This window comes from Anopheles gambiae, chromosome 3, assembly GCF_943734735.2.
Source record: "Anopheles gambiae chromosome 3, idAnoGambNW_F1_1, whole genome shotgun sequence".
NCBI classification, from domain to species: Eukaryota; Metazoa; Arthropoda; class Insecta; order Diptera; family Culicidae; genus Anopheles; species Anopheles gambiae.
The window spans coordinates 70238860-70259892 of NC_064602.1; the positions used below are offsets into that span (position 1 = coordinate 70238860).

The following is a 21033-nucleotide window of genomic DNA, read 5'->3' on the forward strand; positions in this document are numbered from 1 at the left end:
CGGGCTGGGTGTTATGTGTATATGTGTATGTGTATGCCAAAGCAAATCGAAAAGTGCTAAATTGAATTTTATGGAAATTAAACTCCCCCCTCCCCCTGCCTGCTTGGGTACGTCTATCCTGTTTTTTTCGCTCCTTTTTTTGCAAAATGCTACTCATTTTTTCACCTACTCTCTCTCCCTCTCTCCTTCTATTCCTCTTGTGAGCAACCTTTTTTTTTTGCTCCCAAAATATCAACCAACCGTCGGGCGAGTACGAATTTGATATGGCGAAAATAAATTAATACAAACATTAGCGTTTATTTTCTTCCCGCTCGCTATATTATACATACATAATGCGCTCACCCCTTTCTTCTTACCCAACGTGTTTGGAGTGTCGTTTTTTATTTCTTTATGCGCGCCATTGCCAGGTGGCTGGACTGCAATCATAGGCTCAGCTAAATTTGCATTTCGTCATGCTGGCAGGCGCAAAGAGGAAAAAAAATGTGCAATTGACATATACACACACACACGTCCATCCTAACATGGCACACAAACAACAGCACAAACAACTTGAAAATGAGCCACAGGCCCTCCCCCCGTTTGTGTTTTTTCTGTGCGTGTGTGTGGAAACAAATGGGTGAAAATTATGCATCTCTATTTGATAATTGCTGACTCGCGTGTTTACTCAGCTACGTTTTTTATTCTTTTTATGTAGCTTATTGCGCATTTTGATCCTGTTTTTTTTACACAAAGGTTTGTTATGCATTTTGCAAACAAAACAAACCTTTTTTTTTGTTTGGGGCTCCATAAATACATTCAGTTGAGATTAGTTCAACAAAACGTTTAAAAGTCAAGTGCGCCTGTCATCCTTCACTTTTTGCATTCTTTTTCCCAATAAACGTTTAATTAAACAAATAAAAAAGCATTAATTCGGATATGTTAGATGAATACACCTTGCAATACACACTCACGTTGAGTATTGTACGAATATAGACACTAGCTTTATTACTATCGCTACTGGTTAAGCTTTCTTACCAGGTTGGCGCAACCAACCGTCGAGCATGAATTACAAAATGCAGCAAAAAAACGTGTCCTACAAACGATATTAGAGACTAATTTCTCTTCTCCTTCTGTCTCTCCCACTCCTTTCAATCGAGATTGTGTGCAGCTCTTAGATACGAAGGGGATTCAGTATCTTCAAAGATAGAAATTTCAGTCCATTGTTTTTCCTTATTATTTGGTTTGTTTAGTTTTTCTTGTTTTGTTTTTTGTTTTGTGTTGATCGTACCGTTACAGTACACCTACAACTACACGCTAAAAGAGAAAAAAACACACACCCAACTAATGGAATCGCTTCACGCACATATCGCCAGTCTTTTTACAAAGCCTGTCTACTCCAGCCCCACCATAGCCTCACTATAGCCGCGCCTTGCCGCTCTTGATCGTTTCGTGATCGTCCGCCGTAAACCGTCGGTAGGTGCCGTTGCTTTGCAGGAAATAGATCGGATCCTGTATCTTGCCCAGATCGTACCCGTCTACCTGCAGGTCGCGCTTCTTCAGCTTGAACGTCGTCGTCATCGGCACCTCGGACAGGACGCGTATAAACAGTGGCCGGGCGTACGCGGGCAGGCTAGCGCGAATGCCGGCCGCAAGCTGCTCCAGATCCACCTTGCCCTCCGGGTCGACGATGGCAGCCATGCCGGCTTTGCCCTCCGTTTCGGGGATCTGTTTTGAGTGTGATAAGAGGACATATACATTAATAGAAAAATAACACTGATGACGTCAAATAAACTTACATCAACACCGTACACAGCACAGTCCTTCAAACCGACGATCGTGGTGATGACTCCTTCAACCTCCGATGTGGCAACGTTCTCACCGCGCCATCTGAAAATGGAATCTAGTTAGAATTTTTTACCGAAATTAAGCGATTTCTCGATGCGCCCAAATGTATGCAAACATTGCTAAAAGCAATTATTGTATTTTTTGCATACTTTTAGGCGCCCGCGCACAATTGTACCCGCTCGTACCTGAACGTATCGCCCGTTCGGTCCTTGAAGTAATAGTTGCCGAGCAAATCTTGCACCAGAATGTCGCCAGAGTTGAAGAAAATGTCGCCCTTGCGAAACACGTCGTGCAGTACCTTCTTCTCCGAGGCTGCCTTATCCGCGTACCCAACGAACGAGTTCAATGCCTTCTTCGGGTTGATCTTCCCGACGAAAACGCCCGGCTCGCCCGCTTTACACTTAATGCAGAACCCATCCGAGCCGCGGATAATCTCACCCGTTTCTTCATCACATCTGTACATTGGGGGAAAAAGGAGATTAATATCATAATTAAATAAATACAAACAATGGCATGAAGATGCTTACCTTATCAGCGTTACGGGATAGATGGCTTTGGCGAAGTTGGGAACGAAACCGACCGCTCCCATCGTGTTATCGATGTTCACTGAAACAACCCAAAAAAACGCCACAAAGACTCACATCAGTTCAATTGCATTTCTCATTAAACATTAAAACCATCCCACACTTACACAAGTTGGAATTGCCTTCGGTGGAGCCGTAAAACTCGCCGATCTGCTGAATGTTGAAGCGCGACACAAACTGGGGCCAAATCTGGGGCCGCAAACCGTTGCCAAACATTAGCCGCACGCTGTGCTGGGTGTCGGTCGGTTTCGGCGGTGTCATCAGCACGAAGCGACAGATTTCCCCAATATACTGTGCCACCTGCAACGGTAGTACAGACGGTGGACATGGGTTTGAATTGTAACACACACAAAAAAAAATCGGACACAAACAAGCAAAAAACTTTTTAGGTACCAAACAGGCAGGCAGCCTCTCACTTACCGTGCACTTGTACCGGATGCAGTCCGTCCAGAAGTTGGAAGCGGAGAACTTTTTGCGCAGGGCGGCGGTCACACCGCACAGCAGCACACTGCCGACACCGATCATACCGCCCGCCGAATGGTACAGCGGCAATGAATTATAAATGATGTCGTCATCGCGGAAGCTCAGCATGTAGTAGCAGCCCAGGGCCATGAATGTGTACCTGTTCGGGGTGGTGGAGGGAGAGGACAGTTTGTTTTATTTTAGATTCTATTCTGCTTCAGGTGGTGAGTGATGGTCACACAAGACAAATGACACTAGCGATAAAGCACAACAGGGCCGTTACGAATCATGTGGCTACATACATTGTCGTGAGGATGACAACGATAGACACTTCATAGAAAAAGAGAAGAGCTTTTTTAGAAGTAAAGGGTGCTTTCAACAAATTTGTTCAGTAATTATTTTGAAAAAATGGGTATAGTTTGGTGGAAGCATCAATTTAGTGATTTAGTGAATATATAACATATGATAACTTCGATAAAGTAGCATTATTAAATGTACTGGAACCATTAATTCCAAATGTTTATAAGGTTTTGTTGTTACTAACTGTAGTGCTTCATTGATATAGAGGGATCCGGATCCGGATCCGGATAGGTGGAAAATGGGATCCAATTAGAATTTTTTTGCCGAAATTAAGCGTTTTCTTGATGCGCCTAAAAGTAAGCAAACATTGCTAAAAGCAATTATTGTATTTTGTTTTCATAGTTTTAGGCGTCTTCGATTAGGATAAAATAGCATTATTAAATGTACTGGAAACATTAATTGCAATTTTCTATAAGGTTTTGTTGTTACTAACTGTAATGCTTCATTGTTATAGACAAAAACGTTATCAACAACGTTATTTAACTACGTCTTAGGAACTACATCGTTAATGCTAGCAAACCAACTAACTAAATATGCGCAATTTTCTGCGATTAACCGTTTCATTTACGACCGTAGCGATATTATCTTCAGCAAGATTCAATGGTAATATATTCATGTATGTTTATAGTAATAATTATGTTCGCTGAATATCACACTGCTGACAGACGCTTCGTCGAAACTCACGCATGTAACAAGCGATGTAAACTACACGCCTTACATTCAACGATCGTTAACTCAATGCGTTCGCAATGTCACAGTCGAGTAGGTTTTAACGACTATTGTTAAATTTTAACGACTAATAATTGTTAACGATTGCTTTCGCAATACCGGCATTATCTCTAGACGGCCTTGCTAAGCGCCTAAAGGTATACACAATACAGGGTTTTGCACGTCATGTTTGAATGTACACATCATTATTCACCGCCTTCAAGATGTTTTTTTCAACAGCTGTCAAATGTTGTATTTGCATAACAATAATTTTACAATTCTTACGCATGATTTTCAACACATCACAAAAGAACTGTGCAACTCAAACGAGCTTGAGACGGATCGGTTGAGACGGTAGAGACGGGAAAATTTATTGTGATGCTAATACAACATTTGACAGTTGTTGAAAAACATCTCGCAGGCAATCAAAAAAATGTTGACTAGGAAAATCCCGTAAAAATCAATCACATTTCTTGCTAAGTTTGTTTTAAAATTGCTTTAATATTTAACAACACTGTCAATATTTCAAGCGCATAATTTTATTTGCCGTAATCTGTACTCATAGCGGTACATTCATATACAGGGGTTTCCGAGCCAATTTTCAATGTCTACAACATTTTTCTTTGCTAGCGAGATGTTTTTCAACAGCTTTCAAATGTTGTATTTCCATCAAAATAATGTTTCAGTTCTTCCACATCATATTCTTTCATGTGCACATTCGAAACAAACTTAGAAACCCATGTAAAGATTCATTTGCCTCACTTCATTTGAATCACGATCAAATAGCCATATGATTCGCTAATCGAATCAGAATCGAATTCAAATCTTGAACTCATGCCTAATTATTTTTTGGTGGAATATTTTACGGTTCGTGAATCGCGTGTTTCATGAATTACGAAAGCGGCGCAGATTTTGCATTAATTCAGAGATTTGAAGGATTTATGAATCATTCATTTTTCACATTCAGGAACCCTCAAAAAGCTTGATAAGACTTCAATAATCAAGAATCTAGATCATTTGAAGTGCCACATAATGAATTTAGAATCATTCGGGATATATGGTTCTTCACAATTTTGGGAACTTTCTTGTTTTGATATTCATGACATGTTCAGATTAACCCCAACATTAACTGTTTCCCTTGAAGTAAGAGATGACTAAGTTGATTCTCACTAAATATGTGATTCAGATATTTGTTTCGCTAGACTGGAATTCCGTACAATTTCAATAGAGAATTTAGAATCGCAATAATTATTACTAAAGACATCAATGATGACTCCACTATTAAGGTAACAAGCTTTCAACAACCCATCCACTGCACAATGATAGGAATAAATTCGCAACCAGGCGCAGTAAATAAGCACCCCAAAGAAATGACTCGCAAGAATACACTCAACAAACAAACAAAAAAGAAAGACCCCCGAACGCAACTCACCTCAGGTTCGTGATGACGGCCGCCTTCGGCATACCGGTCGTGCCGGACGTATAGATGTAAACCAATTTATCTTTCGGTGATATATCATTCGGGATAGCGCTTAAATCTACGTTTGAGCTACTGCTGCCGCTACTATCCAAGCTGAGCCTTAAATCTTCGGCATCTAAAACAGAAAAATTGCGACCACACGTGAGAAGAGATGATTTATGATTATCAATTATATCGTATCGCATTAAAAGGTGCTCTCGCTCGGTCGCTTGCGTTCGCACAAACGTTTACATATGTGTGGTTCTGAGTGTGTGGTGGGAACCAGCTCCATCAGCTGCGACACACACTGTACGTTTCCGCCCTCCCTCGGCAGCAGTGAGGTGTGAGTGTGTTGGAGTACACCACCACCACTAACTCCTAGAGAGCGATTCACACCTTTCACACCAGGATAAAACTTCGTGCCAGACCAGCCAACCAGCCAGTCATGCCAGCAGACACGAAGCAAAGGGAGAAGAAGTCCGTCCTCCCCTATCGTGGCCGTTCGGTTCCCAGGGCTTGAGCGCCCAAGGTTGAAAGAAAAGGCACCGTTACGAATATTCATCATCGGAATCGAGATGTGTGCAATTTATGGGAAAACAGCAGAGGTTTCGGACAGGCTCCTTTGGCGCTCTGTCTCACGCAGACCGTCGAGCGTCCCCACCGAAGCGGAATGTTGCGGGAGCAAGACTCGGTAGGGAAGGGTGTTCTTAAACGCTCTCCAGGTGGATTTGTCCTCGAGCAGTGCCGAGGAGGACTGTCGGTTTCGGTCACGGTACGGTGACCATGAATACGAACGATACTGGAAAGCGAAAGGTAAAGGAATGGCGACGAACGATTGAAGCGCGCCGAGCGCTTTAAAAGGACGCTGGGGAAAATTGGAAATCCTTTCCCATTGGGTCAGAGAGGTGAGCCCAACGCAGGGAGAGGAAAATTTGTCCTCCTGCCGCCACCCCCTTTAGCACCCTTTCAAAAGGAGAGCAGCAATTGAGTGAAATTGAATAAAAACTCATTTACCTGGCAATGGGTCACTGCTGCTGCTGCTGCTGGCGGTGTCCGGGGCACCGTCGGAGCGGAATAGATGTACCGGCAAGCCTTTTATGCCTTCCTGCTCGTTTATTTCGGCGATCGCTGCAAAAGACAGTGAGAATATTAACGATTTTTACTCGCCCTTTCTCCAACGGTGTATTGTGGCGAGATTGTGTGTATGTGTGTGTGTATTGCGGTGAGTGTGCTCGATTAAGGTTGGGGAACCGATGAAAGGGAATGGGTTATGATTTCTTAATTACTTCCTACAGTTATTGACGGGGAGAGGTTTTGTTTGTTTGTTTGTTTTGCACTGCTAAGGTACTCTAGTGGAAGCTATTTTCTATGTAATCTGATTGGAAAATGGGGACTTTAACTCATCACCACAACGTGATGCTGATTTCTATAGAAAACGAGCTTCGAGAAAATGACGTAAAATAAAGATAATTTACATAATTTTAAAATAAATAAAAAACAAAACAAAAAAACAAAATTAGAATCCTGAATAATTATGATATGTTTCAAGTTTAATATTTAAAATACGACAGAGTACGACGGACTCCTTTATTATAAAAAAATTGCATTTTTAAAACGACTAACCATCTAACTACTAATCGTACAACAAATGCATAACATAAACACTAAAGTAAACCAAGAAGTTCACAATGACAAGCGCGTGGACGAAGGAGAAAACGAAAAATAGAAAAGGAAAGACACAAAAAACATACACAGAAGTTAGAACAACCAAAGCAATGAAAAAGCTAATAAAGCCAAATAAAGGAAAACATTAACAATGTAGAACAAAATAAACATGGACAAATAAAGAAAACAATAAATGACAATAAAACAGACAGATAGATTCAACCATACATAAACATAGATAGATATTTCATTTTGATAAATATTGTTTTGTACTTTCACTCTCCTATTTTTCATTGTTTTCAATAGGGAGATATAATGTTTACATACTTTTTCCTTCTTTCTATGTTTTTTTTTTTTTACTTATCATTCTTATTCGATGTTGTATTTTTTCTTTAAAAATTTGTATTTTGTTTTGTTATGTTTTACTTTTTTACACCTTTCTTCATAAATCCTTCTTATTTTCCCTAATGTGTTGTTCCCTTTAGGTTCTGTAACTAATTTTGCATTCTATTTTCTCCCCTTTGATTCAATGCTTTTCAATGCTGACACTGTTATAACCAGTAGTTTAGATCTTTACGTTAAATGCTTGATTTTTTTTAAATCTTGGCCCTCATCTTCGCCCCTGGTTACCTTACACAATTATACTTCTGTAGTAGCTCATCTAACCTACACCCAACTTCAGTCACGGAAACAAAACAAAGCACAGATGTCCATCAAAAATTGCATCTATTCACCGATGCACCTAGCTTCAAGCGATTTGTATGATTAGTTCGGGTTGATTAGTTAAATCATTCGCAGAATTATTCAATTATCCGGGCTCTTTTTTCGCATCTCCATAAACTGACCCAAAACCGATGCTCATTTCCGAGTGCATCGCAAACGTTATGCAAACTTGAGCACACACTTCACTTTTTAATTAAAAAATCGCTCGAAAGCTCAATTTCAATCCTGTCTCAATGCAGTTCGTCAGGGGCGGAGGGGCAAAAAACAACACACAAACTGATTGCTGCATTCGAGCAGTGGACATGCATCAAATGTGCCCTATTTCAAATGTGCCTCCTGATGGACGGATGAATCCTGCCCGAAAGGTGCTCTATTCCTTTTTTTCGGAGGCCCGAAGACAAACGCGGAGGAAAAAAACGTATCCCCCATTAGGATTACCAATCCTGTGTTCGGTTAGCCAAGCTAAAGGGACTGACAATGAGCATACAAACGATTGATGACCGCAAAATGGCATTCCGAGATCACTACTGCCTTCCGAACGAAGGAGTATTGACGGGCCGTTTTTTTGCGAGTTGAAGTAGCAAGCTTGTTTTGGGAGTTCAGGTATCCCTGAGCTTTGTGCAATCAGACACACATACAAACAGCACAGCACAGCAGTTTTTCTCCTTATCCTTGTGGGAAATGAAGTTCCTAGGCACATCGGTGCGACGGGTGAGTTGCCCAGTGAAGCGATGAATCGGTAAAACAAGAATCCTATTTCACCGAATAAGACAAGGCCCGGCGGTCGAGGTTTTCACCGAGCACAGCGAATCACGAACAAGGGAAAGCAGGGCTGATGCCAAGATGATTGATTGACAGTTTCTATTATCACTTACCTCCGGCCAGCTCCGTGCTGACGATGATTGCCTTCGAATTAGCCACCGTTATCGAGTGACGCAGCGTTTCCTTCCGCAGGTTCGAATTGATCAGCGCCGTCACGATGCCGACCTTCGAGAGGCCGAGCCAGATGCACGGATACTCGAGCCGCGTCTCCATCAGCAGCGCAATCGTGTCGCCCTTGCGGAAACCTTTCGCGTAAAAGTGGGCCGCCACCCGGTCGGCCAGCTGCTTCACCTGGGCGAACGTAAGCTGCCCATCGTCCATCAGGAACGCTACCTTGTTCGGTTGGCGGGCGACCACACGCTCGAAGATCTGCACGACTGTGGCGCCGGCCCGCTCGTACCGGTACAGGCAGAGGTTAAGCTTCAGGAAAATTATTGCCGTGCTGGAAAGGAAATAAGATTTAAGGAAATATTCTTCAAATAAGGTTCTAATGTGTGCACATAAAGCGATAGATTGTTATTCACACTCTTCGGTAATTGAACCCCTTTTCATGATTGCCCATGAGGTGGTTATCTCCATAATCGTACGACAATTTGCGACACGCCTCGTTGCACGCGATGCAATTTGCGAAGCGCAACAAAAAAAAACGGCAATTTTAAAATTGTAAAAATAAATACAGCGGAAGCCCTCATAACGAGTACCCCTTACAACGAATTTTTCGCATAACGATCAATTCTAAATGCTCTACAAATACCCCACTTAACGAGTAAAATCTCGCATAGAGAGCAATTTCATTGTTTTTTCCCGATAAGAAATCGTGATCATTCCGAATGTTTCAATACTAAGAATCGTTAAATATCAAGCTATGTCCAAAACGTGCAGTGTATAAGTGCGAAAGATATATCTAAGGGAGGTGATTAACGCCCACTACCTGTCCTGTTTAGCCGATCTCCTGGTACAGTCGTCAATTCGTACGACTTAACAATATGCCCGTCATGGGTTCAATCCCCAAATGGACCGTGCTGCCATACGTAGGACTGACTATCCTGCTATGGAGGGTGGTAATCCAAAAGATACTGAAAGCCATCCCCACAAGTGGTGGTATATGCAGGCCTTGACCGACAACGGTTGTTGAGTCAAAAAGAATAAGAAGAACCTGTCCAAAACTCACGAGGTCCTACAAAAAAAAAAAAAGTGTTTACATTTCGATCGCCACAGTGTAGCCCCATCTGTCAAATCAAAGCCACGTTACGTTTCGTTAACAATCGATTTTGGAGAGCATTTTCAAACGCTAATTACTCAGTGAATAAAACGACTCAGTTATGGGTCAAACGACACATCATTTTAAAGCTTAAGTTTTCCTCTTTCAGTTTTTGTGCATACATGTGTCAAAATGTGTAAAATAATGTAGAAAACATAGGAAAACCTGCACCTTCATAGGGCTGTCGAAATTAAACTTGGGCGGGATAAAATTAGCATTGGACCAGTCCAAGTACGCACTAGGAGTCAAAGTAAATTTCGTGCTCGACAAAATATGCAGCACACATTGCAGAATGACTTGTAAAACCCTGTATTCTCGGTAACATTTGCATTCAATTTTGAATTTACGCTCAAATTTGCCTTTTCATAAGCCCTGATCGTTGCCCACTGAGGTTGAAGCCCGTGGTAGGGTTGTCAAGACGAACGACCAAAAGTACGTAATGATATGCACATCATGGGTTCAAAACGCGTATGAACTACCAACTAGAGGTGGGCTTTTCGGTTCTTTTAAGTGAACGAGAGTGAACCGAGACGTTCATTGCTGTGAACGTGATTTCGGTTCTTTCGTTCTTTTGCAAACAGCAATACATGTAAAGTCTGTGAATCAGTACACTATTAGAAAATCGGTAGAACTATCAATCCTTTGGTCGGATTGCATGAAAAGCAAACCAATATTAACAATCTATCATTTGACACTAAAGATCGATTCACACAAACAGTTTCAAATCGGCCATGTCTTGTTTTTACTCTAAATTTGCGAATGTTGGAAGGTTTTTCTGTTCATTATTTCAAAATGATCATAAATTGATATATCCAAAGAGCCATAGCGTTCTTTTCTTGTGAACCGGTTCATTCATTTTTTTTCACGTGAACTGAATGAACCGTACGGTTCTTGTTCATTTGGCACACCTTTACTACCAACCCCATTAATTGGTGAGGGGTTTATTCAAATTGGAATAAATATATTTGGGTCATATAGACTCCAGTTGTCTTTGACTCTCTCGATATTCACGAATCTTCAAAGATTTATTATATTATACTTAAGATTCTTGAGTCCCATTTTCTGTAATGAATAGGCAAGAGGGTATGATTGTATGAATCAATCATTATTATACAACTAAGTATAGAACGTCTCAAAACGCCAACAAATTTAAGTTATAGATTTCGTAACTTTTAGATTAAAAAATATTGGGTCCGTTTTAACAACAAGTACCTTTTCCATCACTACTTTGAGGGCAATGGCTTTGTTCTTTGTGGAAATATTAATTTTTACTACTTGTTTCTAATAGTTTGAGGCGCGAAAATTGGAAATAAAACCCGGTTTTTCAACACTCTGCCGCATAAAAGCGCAAAAAACAATAGAAACTTGCTAATATACCTCTAAACCGAGACCTATATTTACATTCCTTCTACTCCACTTCTACCATCCCATAGCAGAAAAAGAAAGTTCTCAACATCCCGACCATTTCAACCCATTACCTCTCCACCTCGTTTGATCTCGCTTCCAACTGTATGCGCATCAGACATGCGATAACTGTTGAGCGCTAAACCCTGATTGAAGGGTATCATCTCTACTGCTAACACTCGCGAAACCAACGCTTCACAAGCACTGCACTCGCCCCAATAAGATAAGCCTCACAGCAATATTGCTTGCCTTTGCCCCCGTCCGGAGGGACCGTGCATGCATGAGATAACCTACCGACCGGAGCCGGCTGTAATTTGGCATTGATTTAACGAGTTGTTCGCCAACTGCCACGGATACAGCGGAGAGTTGGCCCGAACCCTGGATGGCCTAGAGAAATTTCACCCCTTCCAGTCGCTCAACATGCACACAGCCGAAAGGTATTACGCATGACCATTATGCCTCTTTTTCCCTCTCTTCCCTTCCCGGGATGACAGAAGGGGGAGGACGACCCTTTCGCACGTCATTAGGAATTGAAACCTGCTCCGCGCTGCAGCACCGCACCGGCGTCTAGTTCTGTGGTGTGCAATTTCGACGTTTCAACGATATGCGAGCGCGCGACGAGAATTGAATCAAAGTTGCGTCCTTCCCTCACTCTCTCTTCCAGTTCACTCCCGGCGAAATCCTGGCCCGATTTCGGCGCGCATTAGAACGTGTTATCTCTACTTAGAAACAATCACCACGCCGGGTATCATAACGGGGGAGGTGACATAAATCATCATCAGTAGCAGCAGATTGCAAGCAAAGTGCATGCGACTGTAGGCGACACCGTTACCGAGATGCGTCCACAGCTTCACCTTCTTAAATGCTTCATCGGTTCTCTCCCATATATGTGTGTATATGCCTTACCGTATGTCCCGCGGCAGCGACACGATGGACGCGTACACGGTGGACGGCCGTTCGCCGGAAATGAGGTAAAAAACGACACCGGTCAGTATCGACTGCGGTATCAATCTTTGTCCGATCGCTAATGATGCGGCCATGGCGGCAGCTGTGATGCCGCACAGTGTTAGAAATTTCTGCTTCACGCTCAACTCGACCAACATTTTGACAGCCGCTGGTGGTGTGCGATGCTCCTGCGGGATGATTCGTATCACACCGGTTTTCACACCGGAACCGAGGGGAAGACGGATGTGGCGATGTTGTTTGCACTCAGTGGATGGGTTCCTATTCTGGGGTCTGAGATTGAGCTTAGGGATATGTGCCCCCTAGCTTTAGATTACAAACGGATGAGTGAGCTTCAATCGAACACTTAAACACTGATGTCACAGATGATTTAGATCTGAAATGAAAATAAATAAAAATATGTTTAATGCAAATCGCCTTACAAATTTTAGTTGAGAAAGTACGTGGAAATTATTCTTGGAGTGGGAAACGTGAGAAGGATAGGAACAGTATCAGTATGATCTCTATCGGAATAAGATCAACATCAGATCATTCCAAGACCGATATGGATTCTGGATTAGTCTCTGAACCATTACGGACGTTCAGAGTATCAGTTGCTCAGAACAGATTCGAGATTAGTTCTTGACGTAGGATAGGTTCAGTATCAGTTCCAATCTCGGGATAGGCACGGTATCCATTCCAGGATTAGAATTCGTTTTAAACCGGACATATGCTTTGCAATGGGATATGATCTGTAGCTCCTCTGAGGCAGCGGCGGATCTAACGGTAGGCGGACTAGGCGGTCGCCTGGGGCCCCGCCGATTTAGGGGCCCCGTAGATCGCCATTCTATAGTATGCCGTATGGACAGAGTACTAGCGACAAGAGCCCCCGGAAGGATGGCCGATGGGGCCCCGAGGCTGGCGAATCATTTGCAGCCCCCCACCCCCCCCCCCCCCCCCCGTCAGCAAAAATTTAAGAGTTTGCGACTGATGATCGAAGGGGGCCCCGACGGCATTTCAAGTTTACTGTTAAATCTCCCAACAGCAAGTTTAGTGCCGCTCCCCCCTCCCCCCCCCCCCCTCAACAACATTTACCATTTACAGAGGGCCTCAACTCGTCGTTCCGCCCGATACCCTTGATCCGCCACTGCTCTGAGGGATAATATAGGCTCTCCTATTCAACTCCTATCCGTATGTCCCTGTTCGTGGTAACATATGTCACCACATATCCATGCTTGGGTACATGGACTGGCGAAGCAGGAGGGGGATGGGTATTCTGTGAACGTCGGCTCTCCAGTCAAGAGGCTGTCAAACTGTCAGGAAGCTCTCCAGAGGCACTGGAGCAAGGTTTCAATGACTACAGAAAGATCAATTAATTTTAGAAACGGTTGTTCAGTTGCAGCCTTGATTCAAGTTCTGAACCCTGTCAGTTCCTCAGCAGACGTAGTATGCAGATCATAACTGGGATATGTTCGAGACAAGTTCCAGACAAGGAACTGTCCCTAGATTCTACGATGTTCTAAGATTATAAAATGTCCAGAATCAGTCCCTACATCGGAATAGGGTCGAAATCTGTTCCTGCACAGGAACAAATAGCGTAGAGATCAGTTCCTGGGTAGGAATGGGTTCAGTATCAGTTCCAGCACAAAATTAGAAATAAATTCAAGTAGCGGAACACGCTCAGGATCATGTCCTAAATTAGATAGGTTGAATATCAGATTTGCAAACAGATAGATTCATATGTTGGAAATTTTTACCAGACCCAAGATAGCTTCTGCAATAGTCCCTGATTACAAGGTTGTCTTTGAAATAAATCCCAGGATGGTGACATCTTAGCAGCATCTTTGTTAGACTACGTTCCTTAGAATATAATCATCATCTCTAACTCCACGCTTCTGCTCACTCTACACATTTGTGGCTTTTTGATAAGCACATGTTCAATTGAACGAAACGATGATTCAACATTTTTGTGCCATACTTCTTTGCATAAATCGCCCACCATCCTCACACAATCTCACATACCGCGATGTGTCTGTTGATGAAACCATCCCGTTGCCCTAATCAATTACCCTAATCAAAATGCATACCCACTAGAAAAAGAGAACGGTTGGTTTACGGCACGTTGCTGGTGCGTCCTCGTAATCGTGCTAATGATCGAATCCTACTACTAAACGCTTCCCCATTCATTGCGATTAACCATTTCGGGTGATCCCGCCCCACCCCATTAGCGGCATATGTAAATAAACGTTGGAGGTAGTGCGAGCGGAGGCCACACGACTGTCACTTGGCTAATGCGACGCTCTCGATGTGTGTGTGCGTGTACATGTGCCGGGAATTTAATTAAGCACCGGTTGGCTGGAAGGTTAACTGACTATGCAATTGATTATCGCGCGTCAAGTTCAGGGTGCTGTGGAAGACCTTCTGCTACACACGCGTGCCCTGCGTCCGGGGAATGGCGCGCGTAGGCGCGCTGGACATTATGCCAAAGCTCCGCCGAGGTCCAAATAGATTTCTCGACAAGTGCGAGTTGTCCACACGGGCGTGCACGATCATAACAGCTGATCAAGAGTGTGGAGCATTCGCAGAGATATTGCGCACCATCATCATCGGTACTAGTTAGCGGGTCGTCCGTTGTCGTCGCCATGGCTGGAAGACGATCGTCGATCAGCCGAACGGGCTCAAAGTCCACCGGACGTGCCTGATTGGCCGCTGTTGTATGTCTCGCGGGCGCACACACACACACGGTCAGGCCGGTTGACACGTCCGGGGCTTGGCCAAACAACTATGGTCCGAGTCAAACCAATGCATAGCGTAGAGCGAGATCATCTTTCAGGTCCGGAGATCAGCCGAGGTGCGTTGGTGGACTTTAGCACCGGCCAGTATCAGGGTTGGACTTAAGCATTCTAGGTCTACGATCACTTCCTTCCTCGAGCGATAACGATTATCACACCCTAGAACATACCGGGATGAACCTGACAGGCGACGGGCGAGAGATAAGCTTGATTGGGTAGTAAACATTCGCAAGCTATTAACCCACTTCCCAGAGGCGCCTACTGGCGCGGCCATTGGACCGTCATAAACCTTTCACCAGAATGCAATGCAATACCATTTCGGTCGTACTGGGAGAGGGTAGGATAGGGCATCACATCCGTTGGGTTCAATTACAACATGTCGCACATTCGCATGGATGCTCCGACTGCTGCTATTCCAGCTGCTACAACGTGCCGGAGTCGGTCACCTTGGAGCTATGATGCACTAGCGGTTGGGACATTAGCTCATGCATCGCCGTGCACACTACCACTTAGTACCACCTACACTCGATTGAAAGACACAATTAGTAACACTTTAGTGTTATATATGTGGCGAACAGCAGCACTTCCAGTGATGACGATCATCATCATCAGCAGGGTGATGCCCATTCCAATGTCTTCCAGTCACAGGCATTCCACTGCGTTTCAACGTTGTTGATCCGCATTGTTATGCTTGAAAGGTTTTTACGCAGACTTAATGAGATGGGAAAGAGACGGAAACTGGAAACTCAAACCTCAAAACACACTCAACAGTGTATCACAATCCACAATCCAACGATCGAGTGGCAATCGTAACACCAGAAACTCGAGCACAAAGTCGGCCTATTACCTTTTTTTTCAATTTACTTCTATCACATCCGACCCCGACTTGACTGTTCCGTTCTACCCTACCAATAACGTTCCCGAAACAAGCACTTCACAGCAATAGGGTCGGCTTATGATCTCGGCACAACAGTGAGCCAACACACAACGCACACACTGCGAGGGCTTTAATCTTATCACAGAAACCATATGTCATTCCGATAACCACATCCTCCGTAGTAAAAGCACACAACGATTCCGGAATCCGAAACTCTCTCACCTATGTTTTTCGGCGTTGAAGGGGATTGCTTTTAAAAATCCACGTTCTTCGTGTAGAATCACCGTACCGAAACACACGACTTCGAGTGGGTGGTACGGCAGACAGAAACGTTGAAACTGCGCGCAAGGGAGGAGAACGGGCGCGCGCGTTCTGCGCAAATGTGATCGCAGCGTTCGCGCGAGATGTCACGACCACGCTAGCAGACAAAGATCAACTGTTTGAACGTCGCGAAAGCAACCCAACACCCCCGGCACGACCGGCTGGTAAAAGGGACTGTATAACATTGGCCGGGTGGTAGACGCGGAACGCTGCACTATGGGCCGATTGGAAGCGACCCAGTGGGAATAGGACGGCATAGATGGATCGTGTTGTCGATAGGGGATTGTTTGAAGGGACCTAACGCGTTATGGCATACATTTTTTCTAGCAGAGTTATTTTTTTGCGTATATACAATGACAAACTAGTAAAGGAAGTACTTAGACATTTATGATTATGATGAAATATATGGCCAATCTTTGAACCACTCTGAGGCCCATTAAATTGGCCCAACCAAAGCAATCATGCGTGACGGAGTTGATGCAACAGAGAAATACAGAGTTAAATCGTTGTAAGGCTTCTTCAAGAAGCTATATCATAGTCAAGTGCAAATGATATCTTGGTCTGAAGATGAGCATCTAGCGTCATTGAAACGTTCAATGATCCTCGCAAGACCAAGGGAATGATTTATCCAAAACCACAGCATTCAGAACAGCAGAGAGACACAAAAACAAGATGAAAAGATACACGATATTATCACAGAGAACGATCAACTTTGTAACTGATTTTCGTAGGACTGATCAGATTGATCTGACCTGATGCTGAACTTCGCAACTTTAGACTATTTTTAATTAGATATTAAAACGAAATCGCAGACAAGTCTTTCTAGAAAATTATAATATGCTATTGATGTCTATGGCTATCCAAAGAATAACGTGCACAAGAGATGAGATGGTAGATCAACTAATATGATCTTCGTTTAAGTTGATGTTCTTGAAATGTTGAAATTATAAATGGAAATAATGTCTAATGTTTCCATTCTGCCTGCCCTGCTTAATTACAATATCATGGGAAGATCAAGATACAAAACATTGAAATGATCTATGATCGCATCTTCTGTGGACTTGGTTTCTTAAGATAAGGATTATCAGCTTCTAGAGATATTCCACAAGGTATTTTTCTTAGAATTTTTATAAAACTGTGATTCTGTTCTTTTAAATGTCATGAAGAAAATTCGTTTGAAGAGATATAAAATTCCCGATGCATGGAATTGCATTAGATGATCATGTGATCAAATATATGCGTTAAAATAGATAAATTGCTTCAAAATAATAGAAATATTTTACGAAAATGATAAAAGCCTAAGTTGTCCGCTGTTACATTTTCTCCCGATCAGTGTGGCAAACACTCCCAGAACACCACCACGCATCCAGAACAGTTCTGAGCAGCGCCCTTGCCTTAATGTCGCCCACTGTATCGTGGTTTGTGTGCTGTTCAGCGTATAACAACAGCGAGATAGAGAGAGACAAGAGGAGAAAAAAGCAACCAGAAGATATCATTCACATTGGTGGAAGTGAGCTATTGTTTCCTTCATTCAGATCGCGCGACCCTAGCAGCCCTCCTCTCTCGACCTCCATCAACACCAGAGGCCCGCACGCCTACGAGATGCTTGGCGATCGCATGATTGGAACGAGCGTGGCGTGGCGGCAACTGCGTCGTACGATACAGGAACGGATGAGGGTAGCACGGGCATTCGCTTTACATCGTTCCGTCCGTCCCAAAGCCGGGCTCTTTTCGATGCACTCTCATCGCTCATCGCACGCTGTGACGCACCATCACCACATCCGAGCTCACAATTGTCCCTCATCGGATGCGGATTAACGTTAATTTAATGCTTGCGTTCTTTCACTCGCGCGGCCTGTAACACAAACACGGACGCGGGGTGTTGTCTTTCTTTGGGAGTTGCTTTTTTTGCAACCGTTTTTGCCGTCACCCGCCTCCTGTAGACCTAGGTCACAGAGAATGTGGCCCGGCTGTCGCAGAAAGCGAAAGTCATTGGCACCGTTAGGCAATATGTGTGAGGAATGTGATGCTGAATGCATCGACATGTTACGACCGTTTGATCGACGCAGCATGCAGCAAGTAATCTTATCATAGCAGAAAATTTCATCTGCTTTCGATGCAGGCTAATCAAAATTAACATAAGATCATGTAACTAATTTCTTAGAAATAAAAAAATCAAAATTATGGGAAGATTTCAATAAAATTTCATTTTATGAATTTAAATTTTCTTCCCTCATCATGACTCATCTTGAAGCAACAGGTAGTTGGTGTGTTGTTTCATGTTGTGAAATACGCACGCCTTGTAAATGCTATTTCGTCAAAAATCGAAAATCTTAAAAAAAAAACTATAATTGCTTCTAGTCTACAAAGTTGACTTGATTTTTTATCGGGTTTACTAAAAACTTCTCAAACATTTATTTTAAATGCGGGCAAGAGAAATTGCTTCCTAGTTTAGTGCATTACTTTGGTACTATAACCACCCACCCCGGTTATGTTAAGCACTTCTTGTAATTCCTACGCGGATATGCCGGCTTTTACAGACTCTCGAAAGTTAATTCATTACCACCCAGCCGGAGAGTCAGTCCTTGCTACCGGTGGGACAGTCCATTGTAGGCTTGAACCCATGTTTAGTTGTAGGCCATGATACTAAATAATTCGTAATTTGATACAATAGAGCTATCGACATCAAATTTTAGCAATGCCTAGAAAAAGATGTATTTAATTTTATAGTAAAAAATCAGAATTTTTGAAAATTTTAACTATATCTTTAATTGAACACTCGATTTACTTCTTTAAACCACGTTACTTCTTCTTTACTTCTATGACCACCTACCCGTGTAGGTAATACATACAATAACCAGGTTTGGTTTCGGTTAAGTCGTTAATTTTGTGATGATATCAATTAAAATGCATATACTCATATACATAGATACTATTCCAAATGTTGTGTAGCTTTAAATATTCTTTTTCAGTTATATACCTTGAAATGCTTGGCCTGATAATCAGGAATATACGGCGATTTATGAGTGTCAGTTGAACTATTTTTTATGCATTAAATTTATGTAGCTATAAACCATACATCATACAGTTGTATTTTTATCATAGAATACAATAACATAAGTTAAAATAATAAATTGTTCCACCAAAAAAAAGGCTAATCCCGTTAAAAATGTATGACCTACCCGGGAAGGTGGTTATAGAAGTAAAGGTGTAGTTTTGGTTATAGAAACGAAGGTTAAGCAAAGTTAGTTCAAATCGCTACTTTAAGATTATCTATGAACGTAGATGTAATGAGCAGTTGAACTAATTTTGTTCGAGTTCAAACTCCGTTATACTTAATCCACAAAATCATGAGAGAAGATCAAGGTAAGATTGACATCTATTTCATTACTTTTAACTACTTTCTACTAATTTTCTTAAACAGGTGAAAATTACGACTTAAATTAAGCATCGATAAATTAATTCAAACATTACTTACAGTCGTACAAATGAATCTAACTAATAAAAAGGTTTGTTAGTTAGTGGTTTACACGTACAATATTACTGTTTCGGATGTAAGCTAACTTAATACATGTCAACGTTTCAAATTCAACAATAAATCGATCTACTTAATGAACACATCATTTAAGAACCAGCACACACGTCCACTACAGTAACTTCAAATGCCCGACCAACGAATCTATCGCTTCGGTACGAGCCGGCCCCAGCCCCAGTACGGTCTCCGTTCCGCTCGCTACCTGTGTCCGGCCGGCGTCTCGCACAATCTCCGCAATAACCCCGCTCGACTCGGCCCGCTCCGTCAGCAAATGCAGCTCCTGCAAACTATCTACCCTAAGCACTATCTTTGGCTGGCCCTGCCGCAACCACGCGTCCAGCATCTTGCCCCTACCCGCAGCATCACCGCCCGCCGACGCTGCCCGCATGCAGCACAGTACGGCCGCGTGTGCACACTGCGACGCTATCTTGCCCTTCTTCAGCCCTAAATCGGACCGCACTACCAGCACCATTTTCATGGGCGCACCACCAACAACACTACCTCCTACCGTGGCGAACAACTTCCGGAGCAGCGCGCTCATTACTTCCCGCTATACTTTGCCCGCTGCTTGTCGGTGTAATTTTGCATGCAGTGTTTGAAATCTTTAACTACGTCCTGACAGAGCCGCCAGTCGCCGGTTTCGGCAATGCACTCCTAAAGGAATAGCACAGGACTTGCATTAACTAGGTACGGGGAGCGTGGTTACCACACACACACTTACCTGCACCTTGTAGTGGAGATTCAGGCAGCCGGTACTCTTTAGCATCTGCTCGACGGGATCCACCGCATCGGACATGATAGATTTGGGGCCACTGTTGGGGGGAGATGAGGTAAGAACGACTATTTAGCAGACCCGGTAAGCCGCTTACGAAACACAACGCAGCTGCACGGACGCGGCGAGCTGCCGAAAACGAGGAGGGAAAATGCGTTGTTGTGTTCTGCTTCGCGATTGTAAACAAATCTGACAACTGTCAACAAGGCCTTTACGAAAAGACCTTTCTAAAGACCGGTTTTCGTGAGCTCGCCAATGCTCCAAATCGGTGCGATTTTCTCTCGCTCGGCGATCATTATTGCAAGTCTTTGCGAGGGTTTTTGAGCAATTCAAGCATTTCGTAAAAAAAACTTACTTGACGCCAGTTTGCTTTGACGTTTTGCCTGACCACATACTCGAACTGCTGCGAGCGTGCGGCCGATTTGAACTACGATCCTCTGCGTTGCACACCAATTCCATACTCTTTAGCTATTGGTCTAATAACATATGCATACATTTTAAATTGATTTTTATGCAAAATAC

At 43.1% G+C, this 21033-nt stretch overlaps 3 protein-coding genes across 6 annotated transcripts; all 3 read right to left on the reverse strand.

Annotated features, from left to right (window-relative positions):
* Positions 1–951: 951 nt before the first annotated feature.
* Positions 952–20551, reverse strand: LOC4577660 (long-chain fatty acid transport protein 4). 4 transcript variants are annotated; one of them, XM_061659464.1, is made up of 11 exons: positions 20461–20551; positions 12179–12611; positions 8661–9049; positions 6412–6525; positions 5371–5533; positions 2829–3030; positions 2516–2708; positions 2352–2430; positions 2010–2279; positions 1776–1866; positions 952–1704 (listed from the first exon to the last, which is right to left on the reverse strand). In XM_061659464.1, the coding sequence occupies exons 2-11, from the start codon at positions 12373–12375 to the stop codon at positions 1396–1398; spliced, it is 2007 nt and encodes a 668-aa protein (XP_061515448.1). In that variant the 5' UTR covers positions 12376–12611; positions 20461–20551; the 3' UTR covers positions 952–1395. The 4 variants fall into 4 exon arrangements, with proteins under 4 accessions (XP_061515448.1, XP_061515445.1, XP_061515446.1 ...); XM_061659461.1 differs by lacking the exon at positions 20461–20551 and adding an exon at positions 16106–16415; XM_061659462.1 differs by lacking the exon at positions 20461–20551 and adding an exon at positions 15854–16377.
* On the reverse strand, positions 19785–20280 carry LOC1271088 (uncharacterized). Its single transcript, XM_564060.3, has one exon. The coding sequence runs from the start codon at positions 20278–20280 to the stop codon at positions 19852–19854; it is 429 nt and encodes a 142-aa protein (XP_564060.3). The 3' UTR covers positions 19785–19851.
* On the reverse strand, positions 19785–20545 carry LOC133393656 (cytochrome c oxidase assembly factor 4 homolog, mitochondrial). The gene is made up of 2 exons (XM_061659466.1): positions 20461–20545; positions 19785–20393 (listed from the first exon to the last, which is right to left on the reverse strand). Exons 1-2 carry the CDS (start codon positions 20533–20535, stop codon positions 20280–20282), a joined length of 189 nt encoding a protein of 62 aa, XP_061515450.1. The 5' UTR covers positions 20536–20545; the 3' UTR covers positions 19785–20279.
* Positions 20552–21033: the final 482 nt, after the last annotated feature.